General features: G+C 48.1%; 1 protein-coding gene across 9 annotated transcripts in view; it reads left to right on the forward strand.

Annotated features, from left to right (window-relative positions):
* The window catches only part of osbpl8 (oxysterol binding protein-like 8), a 70,228-nt gene that overhangs the window by 51,613 nt on the left and 6,174 nt on the right, over positions 1 to 12,441 (forward strand). For all 9 annotated transcript variants that reach the window (XM_023836780.2, XM_023836779.2, XM_023836787.2 and 6 more), the window contains 13 exons: positions 942 to 1,022; positions 2,216 to 2,317; positions 3,199 to 3,402; positions 5,174 to 5,258; positions 6,377 to 6,548; positions 7,082 to 7,304; positions 7,571 to 7,755; positions 9,717 to 9,798; positions 10,201 to 10,299; positions 10,782 to 10,878; positions 11,047 to 11,145; positions 11,659 to 11,756; positions 12,344 to 12,433. In XM_023836780.2, coding sequence (XP_023692548.1) covers positions 942 to 1,022; positions 2,216 to 2,317; positions 3,199 to 3,402; positions 5,174 to 5,258; positions 6,377 to 6,548; positions 7,082 to 7,304; positions 7,571 to 7,755; positions 9,717 to 9,798; positions 10,201 to 10,299; positions 10,782 to 10,878; positions 11,047 to 11,145; positions 11,659 to 11,756; positions 12,344 to 12,433 — 1,617 coding nt within the window. The remainder of the gene's footprint in view (positions 1 to 941; positions 1,023 to 2,215; positions 2,318 to 3,198; positions 3,403 to 5,173; positions 5,259 to 6,376; positions 6,549 to 7,081; positions 7,305 to 7,570; positions 7,756 to 9,716; positions 9,799 to 10,200; positions 10,300 to 10,781; positions 10,879 to 11,046; positions 11,146 to 11,658; positions 11,757 to 12,343; positions 12,434 to 12,441) is intronic.

Below are 12,441 nucleotides of genomic sequence, written 5' to 3' on the forward strand. Positions count from 1 at the left end.
TACCTTACTCTGAATTCTGGCATTTTCGATGCATAGATACGCGAGAGATCCCAGAGCTGGTAGCACAGTGGGTTTTCTCCCAATTTAGGAAAATTAGTCAGCTTAGGGTGAAGTTTTCAGCAGGAGCTGCCCCCCCCCCCAACTAACAGACTGACCAGCTATTTATGTAACAGGGAGTCAGAGTCCAAGGCACTGACTGAGCCTGGCTTCATGCTGTGCATACAGAGGCTTCCAGTTTCTGTGTTTGACACGTGTCTTTAGCCGGATGGCCTCTAGACCAGGGATCTTCGAATCTGGCCCTCGATTCCAAATCCAGGCCTTCTTTTCCAGTTTTTCTGGAACTTAGCTTAATAATTACTGATTCTGATTGGCCACAGAGGTTTCTCATCTGGCACACTGGTAAAGGAAGGCTGGAAATGCAGCAGTGCTCAGAACATTGAGGACCGTGAATTGAATAGCCCTGATCTAGACTAAAACTAACCTGAATTAAGGTGGGTTATACTTTACGTGGATTATTTTGATCATGTACATCCGCAGAGAGAGATGCAAGTTTCAGCGTAAATGCCAGTGTTCCGCTCATGTATCAGACATGCATTTTGGCCACATGACTCACTCTGGCCTTTGATGCCGCATTCTGGACTGAAGGGGGGACAGCCTGAGCTGAGCTGGGCTCTGTCCCAAGTGCTCACACTTTGTCCCATTTTCCAGACTGACAGTCAATCAGCCAATGAGCCGCCCCACCAAGCCCCTGGGTTTTGGCTGTCTGCTATCAAGGATGGTTGCACTGCATATCTCTGTAATCAGTCCATGCCAGTGATACAGACCACAGTTCAGCTTCTTTCTTTTGTCTGGGTGCCGGCTTTGTGTGTGTGGGGCTCTGCTGCAGTGCCATTTTGCACTTTGCTGACCTGTCAGACAATGAACCCTCCTTGTTTCCACAGTCCGAGTCTAAGCTCTACAATGGGTCCGACAAAGACGTGTCCGTGGCTGGGAGCAAACTCAACAAGAAGGAGTCCCTCAAGGTAAACCTGCAGAGTCATGTGACACGATCACCGCATGCTGATTGGTCCTGTAGGTCACATAGCTTTAAATGGCATTGTTGCAAGCCAGTTGATTTCAATTGAGAAGCGGCATCTCTTTGACAATAGAGCATAAATCTGACTGGGAGCCAGTCACCCATGGCTGCCCCAGGATCTGATTTATGGCTGTCCGGCTGGCAAGCCTTCTCTGGTCTGGCTGCTGCCTGTGCCACTATTGGGGAGGGTTGATAGATCACATTTTAGGGAGGACCATTAGCCTTTCGCTCCTGGCAGATGAGCACCAAGCCCCTGGCCACTGCCACGTCACCCATCATTTTCAGGACAGGAAGGTGCTGCAGTCATCTCTGCTAATTACAGGCGGCCGTCAGCTAAGCCTTTGCAGGCCTGCTTCCGGAGAAGCGGGAGCTGAATGGCATTTGGAAATGGCAGATATATTATATTACCTGACGTCACGAAGGTTAGGCTAAGGCCCCATCTGCCTGCATGCTGCCCAGCCGTGACCAGCCATGCCCATCCATACCCAGCCATGCCCATCCATACCCAGCCATATCCATCCATACCCAGCCATGCCCATCCATACCCAGCCATACCCATCCATACCCAGCCATGCCCATCCATACCCAGTCGTGCCCATTCGTGACCAGCCATGCCCATTCGTGCCCATCCGTATCCATCCATACCCAGCCATGCCCATTCGTGACCAGCCATGCCCAGCCGTGCCCAGCCATGCCCAGTCGTGCCCATCCATGTCCATCCATGCCCATCCCTGCTCATCCGTATCCATCCATACCCAGTCATGCCCATCCGTGCGCATCCATGCCCATCCCTGCCCATCCATGTCCATCCATGCCCATCTGTGCCCATCCATGCCCAGCCATGCATCTATCCATCTATGGCACACGGAGACATTTTTATCTATGACTTGGCCTTGCAGATTTAAGGTTTCTCCCTGCAACTTTACATAAGTCCATTTTTTTGATATATGGAATACTGATTCCTAGTGGTCTTACTATCTATAACCCTGCTTATCCCTTTTCCAGTTTCTTTTCTTATGCTTCTCGAATGTGTTCGGCTTTCCCGAGCAGCACTAATGGCCGGTAAGCTAATGCACTGTGTGGTTAGGACAGTGTGCCCCTTCCACATGAGTCACATGCCAGTGTTTGCGCCCCCAATAGGTACAGAAGAAGAACTACAGGGAGGAGAAGAAGCGCGCCACCAAGGAGCTGCTGAGCACCATCACGGACCCCTCTGTCATCGTTATGTCCGACTGGCTAAAGGTCAAGGGTCACCTTACGATCTATGTTGTCAGCTAGTTTCTGCTGAACTACGGCTTCACTTTTAACTAACAAGGCCACTGCACAAATGCAAAGCAAACTATACCTTTATTATATTAGCTGAGTGTGAAATTCCAGCCGTTCCAATCTATTACTATAACCTATACCTCAGTAATAGTCACTGATATGTTTCTCTGGATGCATAGAGAGTAGGGCGTGGTCCACCTTAGACAGGAAGCCAGTGCATCACAAGGCCTTCACACGTACTAACAGAGAGACACATTGATGCCTTTGAACAGAGTGGGTCTGCAATATTATTTTGCATAGTGGCTCATTGGGTAGTCCTTACTTTCCCAAGGGTGCAGTTTGAACTGGATTATTGTGTTGCTAGGGTGCTGTACCTGTGATTAGTTGGTTGCTGGTTCATATCCTTGGGTCAGCAGAGTGATTTCACTGTCAGGCATTTGAAGAAGGCCCTTAACCCTCAATTACACCAATTATTTGACACTTTCTTTCAAAAATGTCTATTGCTTTGGATAAAAGCATCTGCTAAATCAGTGTTTCTCAATTCGGTTCTTGGAGACCCACAAACAGTCCACCGTTTTGCTCCCTCGTGGACCAGCTGTGGGTCTCCAAGGACCGGTTTGGGAAACACTGTGCTAAATAAATAAGGAGAACTGTATGGGAAGTACCCATTTGGAAGCTCACACACCCTGAGCCACTGTCCATACATCATTCTGCTTCTTTTATCCTTTGAGAACAGAGGATGTTTTATGTTTCTCATTCGTTATTAATGTTATTGGTTAGGCCTCTGCGCTCACGCCTTCGTGCTGCTTGTGTCGCTGTTCCACACTTTAAACGACCTGTGCTGCCCGCCGCTGCAGATCCGGGGCACTCTGAAGAGCTGGACCAAGCTGTGGTGTGTCCTGAAGCCGGGCGTGCTGCTCATCTACAAGACGCACAAGAGCGACCAGTGGGTGGGCACCGTACTGCTGAGCGCCTGCGAGCTCATCGAGAGACCCTCCAAGAAGGACGGCTTCTGCTTCAAGCTCTTCCACCCGCTGGAGCAGTCCATCTGGGCCGTCAAGGTGACGCCCCACCCCTCAGCTCGTCTCTGAGGATTGTGTGCGTGGGGGTGGGTGGGGGGGTATGTCTGCAGTGGGGTGGGAAACCACACGTGTCAGGGTGAGAACGTGCCTCTTCTCCCAGTGAGACCACATGTCTGCTATCTGTCAGGGTGAGAACGTGGTTCTTCTGTCAGTGAGACCACATGTCTGCTATCTGTCAGGGTGAGAAAGAGGTTCTTCTGTCAGTGAGACCACATGTCTGCTCTCTGTCAGGGTGAGAACGTGGTTCTTCTGTCAGTGAGACCACATGTCTGCTATCTGTCAGGGTGAGAACGTGGTTCTTCTGTTGGTGAGACCACACATCTGCTTTCTGTCAGGGTGAGAACGTGCCTCTTCTCCCAGTGAGACCACATGTCTGCTCTCTGTCAGGGTGAGAACATGCCTCTTCTCCCAGTGAGACCACACGTCTGCTCTCTGTCAGGGTGAGAACATGCCTCTTCTCCCAGTGAGACCACATGTCTGCTCTCTGTCAGGGTGAGAACATGCCTGTTCTCCCAGTGAGACCACATGTCTGCTCTCTGTCAGGGTGAGAACATGCCTGTTCTCCCAGTGAGACCACATGTCTGCTCTCTGTCAGGGTGAGAACATGCCTCTTCTCCCAGTGAGACCACACGTCTGCCATCAGTTAAACGACTCACTGTAGTTGATCTTGACATTTTTTGGCTTCTTTGGTTTTATTTAGGAATTTGACGACTGCATATCTGCCATTAAACGCCAGTTGACAATGGCTTTTCACATGGAAATTATCTTTTTATGCTTTCATTTTTCTCGGAATTGCCTGTCCGATCCATCAAGGCGTTTATACAAAGAGGTGACTTGTGTTCTCTCGTCACCATGCTAACCGACGCCGTGTGGGAACGCTTCCTATCGACCCATCAGGCCACGAAGCCTCTCAATAGGGAAGAGAATGGCTTTTTATTTCGGCATTAAACATAAAAACAGGACGTGCCGTCGTGAGCATCGTCGTCCGCATGACTCACAAAGCAAACAACGAACTGTGTACCAGAACAGTGCATAATAAAGGCCCCCAGAATGAGCCTGGCCTTCTGTGGGACAGTCATTGCTGCTGCTGCCGCTACAGGTGGGATTTATGCTTCTATTATAACAAACCTCTTAATGACTTAGACTGGATCGACGTGTTGAACCATTTTCGCTAAATTGCTGTTTGAGGAACTGTCTTAATTTTCAGTTATGATTGTTATTTTTATATTCCGTTGGAGTTATTATGGATGCAGTGACACAGCTAATGTAATATGACTCTTTTCTGTTTTTTTGTTTAGTACTTTAAATACAGGTAGTATGGACTGTAGTAGCACTGTCGATCTAGGTTCATACATTTTTAATGAAGCTCTGCCATTTGTAATCTTGCACAATTTTAGCATAACACATCCAAAAAGTAAGACCTAATTTCTGTAACCTTTAAACTAAATTGAAATGCACAGTTTTTTTTCAATTAATAAGCTCCTCAAGTTGAAATAATTAAGAGGTCAGTTTGAGCATGAGCCAGCTGTCGCAGTGACCCAGCCCCACCTGGCTCACCAGCGCCCCCTACCTGTCAGTGCTGATTGCCCATTCACTTCTGTCGCAGTGACCCACCCCCATCTGGCTCACCAGCGCCCCCTACCTGTCAGTGCTGATTGCCCATTCACTTCTGTCGCAGTGACCCACCCCCACCTGGCTCACCAGCGCCCCCTACCTGTCAGTGCTGATTGCCCATTCACTTCTGTTGCAGGGCCCCAAGGGGGAGGCCGTGGGCTCCATCACGCAGCCGTTACCCAGCAGCCACCTGATCTTCCGCGCCGCCTCTGAGTCCGACGGTAAGAGAGGGTGTAGGTCTAAGGTTCAGCGTGAGGCATTCTGGGGAGTCTGCTCATCTGTCAGCTGGCTGCAGGCAGGGTCAAGGAGTTCATCTACTCCACAGCTACACATTATACCAGCTAAGACATGTGATGTAAGTCATTATTAACATCCTGTGATTTTTTTGCGCCGGATATGGTGGCTCCGCACCTTAGAATCAGCCCACTGCAGTTCTGTGGCAGAAAACACCTTGTTATTGAGAGAGGTCAGAGGAGAACAGCCAGACTCATTAAATCGAACAGGAAGGTCACAAGTGCAAAAATAACAGCTCACTACAGCTGTAGTGTGCAGAAAGACATTAACCCTTCCTGTGGCTCCTGAGGCAAAGGGGATCCTTCCTGGTGTATATGTCAGGGCTGAGAATGAGGCTCACATTAAGACCAGTTCTAAAATCTCCCTGTCTTATATGGAGGAAGTTTCAGATCCATTGCTATGGGTAGTGATGACATGGCTTACTGTGTCTAGGCCGCTGCTGGATGGCCAGCCTAGAGCATTGGATTCTGGGTAGTGATGACATAGCTTACTGTGTCTAGGCTGCTGCTGGATGGCCAGCCTAGAGCATTGGATTCTGGGTAGTGATGACATGGCTTACTGTGTCTAGGCTGCTGCTGGATGGCCAGCCTAGAGCATTGGATTCTGGGTAGCGATATCATTGCTTACTGTGTCCAGAGTGCTGCTGCATGTCTGGGCTGGAGCAACGGATTCTGGGTAATAATGACAAGGCTTACTGTGTCCAAGCTGCTCCTGGATGGACGCTCTTAAGCAATGGGCTCTGGGTAGTCAATTCAAGGCTTACTGTGTCCAGGCCGCAGCTGGATGGATGCCCTGGAGCAATGGGCTCTGGGAAGTGAAGACATGGCTTACTGTGTCCAGGCCACTACTGGATGAATGCCCTGGAGCAGTGGATTCTGGGAAGTGAACTACATGTATTACTGTATCCAGACAGCTGCTGGATGGATGCCCTTGAGCAATGGATTCTGGGTAGTGATGACAGTGCTTACTGTGTCCAGGCCGCTGCTGGATGGACGCCCTTGAGCAATGGATTCTGGGTAGTGATGACAGTGCTTACTGTGTCCAGGCCGCTGCTGGATGGACGCCCTTGAGCTGGCTCTGAAGTGCTCCGGTCTGCTGAAGCGTACCATGATCCGGGAGGGCAAAGATCAAGAGCAGGGGTCTGTGTCCGAACACTCCCATGTCAACTTCTACCACCTGCTGCGAACCCACAACCTACAAGGGCCCGAAGGCTTCCAGTGAGCACCGCCAACGTCTGACCTACATTCCACTAGCATTAGCAAGTTAGTGCTGCGGCTCTAGCTGGAGGTGATCAGCCTCTTCATTACTAATGTTACTATTTCTTTGCTTTAACAGTCCATAACTTTCAGCTCTTTTACACCGCTGGTTCTATTTACTGCTTAACTTCATGTTAAGTATGTTATTCAAAGGTCCCACAGCAGATCCCCTGCCAGGGGAATGTGTCGTGCAGCCGTGTGGGAGGAATAATGTCTTTTTGACACTTTTCACATCAAAGTCTGGAAAAACAGCACTGTAGCCCAATTTCACATGCTGTCGTTATGTAACTGCAGATGGCCCTTCCGGAACGCCTTGTAGTTTTGTGCCCGTGGGTGTTGGGCATTTCAACGGGGGCAAAGCGAGAGACATGCTTCCGTCTGAAGTTTGTTGTTAGCAAGCCCTATGTTATTTTGTTGGCTACGTGTTGAGACATTATCTTGGTGGCCTGTGATGCTTGTGAAGTTGATTTTCAGGGGTCTGAAATCTCCTCCAGGTTCAACGACAGCGAGCATTTCAAGGACCCGGACCTGTACTCGGACAAGTCGGACCGGGAGAACGAGCAGGACCAGGAGTCGGAAAATGAGGGCCCGGAGAAGAGCGAGGAGAGTGACAGCGATACGTCGGAGCAGCAGGACGACTCCTGTGTGGGCATGGAGCCGGGGGAGGGCCTGCAGGAGACGCACTACATGGAGCAGTCCCACGAGGAGCTGGGGGAGGTGAATGCGTGTGAAGCATGCGTGTGATGCGATAGATCTATCTATCTATCCATCCATCTATCCATCTATCCATCCATCTATCTATCTATCTATCTATCTATCTATCTATCTATCTGCTTTACCCTGGGAAAAAAAAACATTAGTGATTATGTACTGCTTAGGTTCTATACATTACATCGGCTTTATTACATAAGTAGATTATTCTGGAAAGCAAAGGGCAAATCCACACAGCTGCTCATTCCCCAGTATGTTTCTCTGTTGTAAAGGCTGGCGAGGCCTCTCAGACAGAGACCGTGTCAGAGGAGAACAAGTCTCTGATGTGGACCCTACTGAAGCAGGTCAGGCCCGGGATGGACCTGTCCAAGGTGGTTCTACCCACATTCATCCTGGAGCCACGATCTTTCCTGGATAAGCTCTCTGACTACTACTACCATGCGGACTTCCTCTCAGAGTGAGTGCACTTCCTTCTTTATTGCCCTGTCAATTTTGATTGGCTCATTAGACGTGGACAGCTGACAAAGATCCTCCTGATTGGAAGGAGGGTTGGGTAAATCAAGACAATGGTGAGTTCAGTCTAGAATTCCATCATGCCGCTCTGTTAATGAAGCTTTATACTGGATGAATGTTTGGTTTGTGTGTTTATAATTAAAGCAGAGGAACTCGCACTATCACTGAGCTACTTCTATACCCAGCTTATTTGTGGCTCCTGCCTGTGGCGTCCCGACAAGCCTCACTGGCACTCACACCCATGGGCCTCATTGTTTGTGGATTCGCATGAGCAACCATTGGGCGAATCTGATTTCCCTTTGTAAGGCCGTCTCCTGGCATAGGGAGTCATGTGACACGGGGATGGGAGGAAGGAATAGCTACTTTATTTGGGTATGGGAGTGGAGATGGGGGAGGGGACATTACAGCTTTCCTCGATTGCTTTGGAGCATTTCTCAAATGACAATTAACATTTGCAAAACAATAAGTGTAATCCCCACACCACAATGTCACTTCTGCACAGCAGAATATCACTTCACACCCAAAACTATATATGTGCATGATCATGGTGTTAGCCTCCACATGCAAAACAGCTAAGGTGTCAACATGATATATTCCATAAATTTCAGTGATAATAATAGATACTTTATTGATCCCCTTGGGGAAATTGTCTTTACGCCTCCCTCAACTTGCTCTATTTTATGAAGCAAGTTGTCCATGAAGGGCAGCCGCCCATAGCAGGACCCAGGGAGCTGGGGGTTAAGGGCCTTGCTCAGGGACCCACAGACGTGCTGAGGCTGGCCTTGAACCAGCAACCTTCTGATTACTTGGTACAGAGGCTTAGCCCACTGAGCCACACACTGCCCCAATACAGCACTGATACAGCACTGTTGTGTTTTTGGTTCCCATAGTACATGATTTTGTTGCCGTTTTGTTGTTCTTGTATTGCCAAATAACAAATGTTTTTTTGTTAAACAGTTCTATGTGACTTTTTTGTTTGCTATTGCACTGTGTCTTGAGATGTGTAGAAGCTACACGTGCATGCAAGTGCTTTCTCTTGCCAGTGAACTTTATATACTGTAATGTAGAGCCTTCCAATGCAGAAACCGGTGTCTTTGACATGAATAAGTATCAGTTTTTAAAGAAAAATGATTTGTGAGTGACAATGAGAAAGTGGAAACTGATTATCTTGTAGAATTGTGCAGCTCAGAAGTATACTTACACTGGGTTCTTGATAATATACAGTATCTAAGCATTTTGACTCTCGTGGTTAAAACAATGCAGATTGTACATTTTGATAGCGCTGACTAATTCATTGGTGGTACTCTTTGCTTCTGAGACGTGAGTTAATTGTTTTGGGTAAGTTACAGACTTTTGTGCCTAAACCATAATGTTGTGCTGTATGCATGAATTGTTTTGAGAAATACCATTATAGGCTTGAGAATTTTAAGTACGTTTCATCAAATGTTCCAAAGCAATCAAGAAAAACTGTGATCAGAGGGATACAGTAAATGGGTATCACTAAATGGGTATCACTAAATGGGTATCACTAAATGTGTATCACTAATGGGCCTGGGCTCTGGGCTGAGGGAGGGAAGTGAGTCCTCTGTTAAAGGAAGGAGTGTCAACCCATGGTGAGCACCCTGCCAAACAGCTTCAGGCACTTTTGGTCACATCAGACCACAAATCACTGTTTACGACTGGCAGAACAGCATAGATCCTCACGCCGGTCTGTGTAGCAGCCGCCTTACTTCTGAAGTCCATTCATAGTAATCAGGCCTGGCGATGATGCTGTACATGGAAATGGGCTGGCGATGAGCTCGTAATGAGGTTGCAGCTAATAATGAGCTGGTAATGAGCCTGTAGCTGCTACTGATCTGATTACGCGCCTGTTACATTCATGACATTCTGCTTTCTGTTGCGCAGGGCGGCAGTCGAGGAAAATGCCTACAACCGCATGAAGAAGGTGGTGAAATGGTACATCTCTGGATTCTACAAAAAACCAAAGGTGACGCATTTGCCGCTTCGTCATCCCAACCTTTCTATTCTTTTCTTCCAGCCACTCACCTGCTCCATCATTGGCCATCCCTTAGTTATGGTCTCTAGGCAACACTGGATGCTCCTGTATTACCCTTGTCTGATAGGAACCGGGTGCTCACGATGTTCTGATTTGAACAGCTCTTCTGTTGGATTCTTACAGTGTTCTGTATCGTATAATATAGCTCCAGCGCTGCCTTGCATTTCTCATTAGAACTTCATCTTAGCTGCACTTATGTCTAAATTGGCTCCTTGTGATGTATTATCTGTCCTGCTCTGTCACTTTGAACAAAACCATCTGCTAAACAAATAAATGTGAATCTAGCATATCTGACATGTGGTTGTTTTTTTTTAATTATTATTCCAAACTCAGGGTTTAAAGAAACCGTACAATCCCATTATTGGCGAGACCTTCCGTTGCATGTGGATTCATCCCAGGACCAACAGCAAGACCTTCTACATCGCAGAGCAGGTATAGTCAGGCCGGAGGTTTATCAGTCTGTTTTATCAGTGGCTCGATGCGGGGCAGATAGATACTGCATACGATACTCTGCATATGTCATACCCAAGAGCTTAGATCAGGGGTGTCAAACTCCAGTCCTGGGAGGCCGGAGCCCTGTGTAACTTAGTTCTTTCCCTGTTCCAGCACAAATGATTCAGCTCAAGAGCTGTGTGGTAATTAGCCAAGGAGTAGAATAAGGTGTGTTAAATAAGAGTAAACCAAAAACTGTGCAGGGCTCCAGCCCCCCAGGACTGCAGTTTGACACCCCTAGCTTAGATCGTTGACAGCCGTCACTAAGGCAAAGTGAGTAATCAGTTTCCTTATAGTGCTTGGTGGCGTCAGGTACCTGATTTGAAGGTACAACGGCAGGACTGTGCTGGGATTCTAACCCACTGTAACCCTGTTGCAAGCCTATGAGATGCCTCCACGTACTGGTCTTTTCTCCTGGCCAGGTATCCCATCATCCACCAGTGTCGGCCTTCTATGTGAGCAACAGGAAGGATGGCTTCTGCCTCAGCGGCAGCATCCTGGCCAAGTCCAAGTTTTATGGTGAACAAAGCGCCCCCTTGTGTTCTCTAGCTGTTATTGCATGTCACATTTATCCCATTTTTCTAAAAATTTAGTCTATGCCAATAAAAGAAGACAGCCCAACTCTGTTGGACATTGGAGCTCCACTTGGTCTTCACGATGAGGTCACCTATCCTTGTCTGTCCACAGGGAACTCATTATCAGCCATATTGGATGGAGAGGCACGGCTCAGCTTTTTGAACCGTGGGGAGGATTACGTCATGAATATGCCTTATGCTCACTGTAAAGGTGGGACAGTTCAGGCTCAGACTTCGCATAGCATACCTTCACACATCTGATGTTACTGGTTTACAAAGTGAATAAGAACACTATGGGGTCATTATTTGGGTTTGTGGATCAGTTACCCAACTGGTGTGTGGGAAATACTCTCAATTAAAATGCTATCAACACAAAATGGCAGAGCATTTTGGCTGGTACCTGACTGCCTGTCTTCTATGGTAGACGATAGAAATGATTTTTTTTTGTGAGTCAGCTGTTTGCGAGGGTGATTATAGGATTTGTTTAAAGTGAGAGGCCCAAGAGAGGACCTAATTCATAAAGATGGACCAGCCTTATTATTAGCCAATGGGGTGTATTGAATTTATGAGTGACAGGAGATGGGGCACCCTGGGGGCCAATCAGCATTTAGCTAGGGCGAGTGTGCCCGTGGTCCCGCCCCTGCATATACCCTTAGCCGTTTACCTTCTCTTTTTGATGCATGTGGAAGGGGCCGAGGCTGACTTTACTTCCTGTATGCTGCAGGTATCCTCTACGGCACCATGACCCTGGAGCTGGCAGGGCAGATCTCGATCGCCTGCGAGAAGACAGGCTACAGTGCCCAGCTGGAGTTCAAGCTGAAGGTCCGCTGGTCTTTCATTCAGACCATGTGCATGACATTTAAATCAGAGGTTACAGGAACCGCTGTCGCTTTGAGTCAAAAGCCTCACTGCTGAATGACCAGTGTGGATTAGGTATAGGAGGTATAGGATTAGGTATAGGAGGCTGGCTGATGCGATTGGCTGGGTAGATTAACGTAGCCATTAATCATGTAAAAATATGAAAGTTATCTGACAATACAGAACAAAAATGTATCTATCCATCCATGTTCCATACCAGCAGGGCCATACTGAGGCTATCACCTGCCTCAGGAAGCGTAGAATGCAAGGCAGGGCGCCCCTGGTGGCCAGTTCATTGCAAAGCACACACAATCACTCATTAAGAGCATGTCTTTGGACTGTAGGAGGGAACTGTACCCGGCAGATAAGAAGGGCCAACACATGCGCAATCAGGGCGGGAATTGAACCCACAACACAGGAGGTGTGATGCAACAGTGTCATCCACTGAAATGCTAATGCTAATGTCCCTCAAACCTGTCACACACAGCGGTCACGTGTGGCCCAGAGTTTGCCCTGAACCGTTCTAATGAAGCTGGTATTGTCTTCTGCAGCCCTTTCTGGGATCCAACGACAGTGTGAACCAGATCTGTGGGAAGATCAAACTGGGAAAGGAGGTGCTGGCCACCTTGGAGGGACACTGGGTAAGACC

This window comes from Paramormyrops kingsleyae, chromosome 1, assembly GCF_048594095.1.
Source record: "Paramormyrops kingsleyae isolate MSU_618 chromosome 1, PKINGS_0.4, whole genome shotgun sequence".
Classification (NCBI taxonomy): domain Eukaryota; kingdom Metazoa; phylum Chordata; class Actinopteri; order Osteoglossiformes; family Mormyridae; genus Paramormyrops; species Paramormyrops kingsleyae.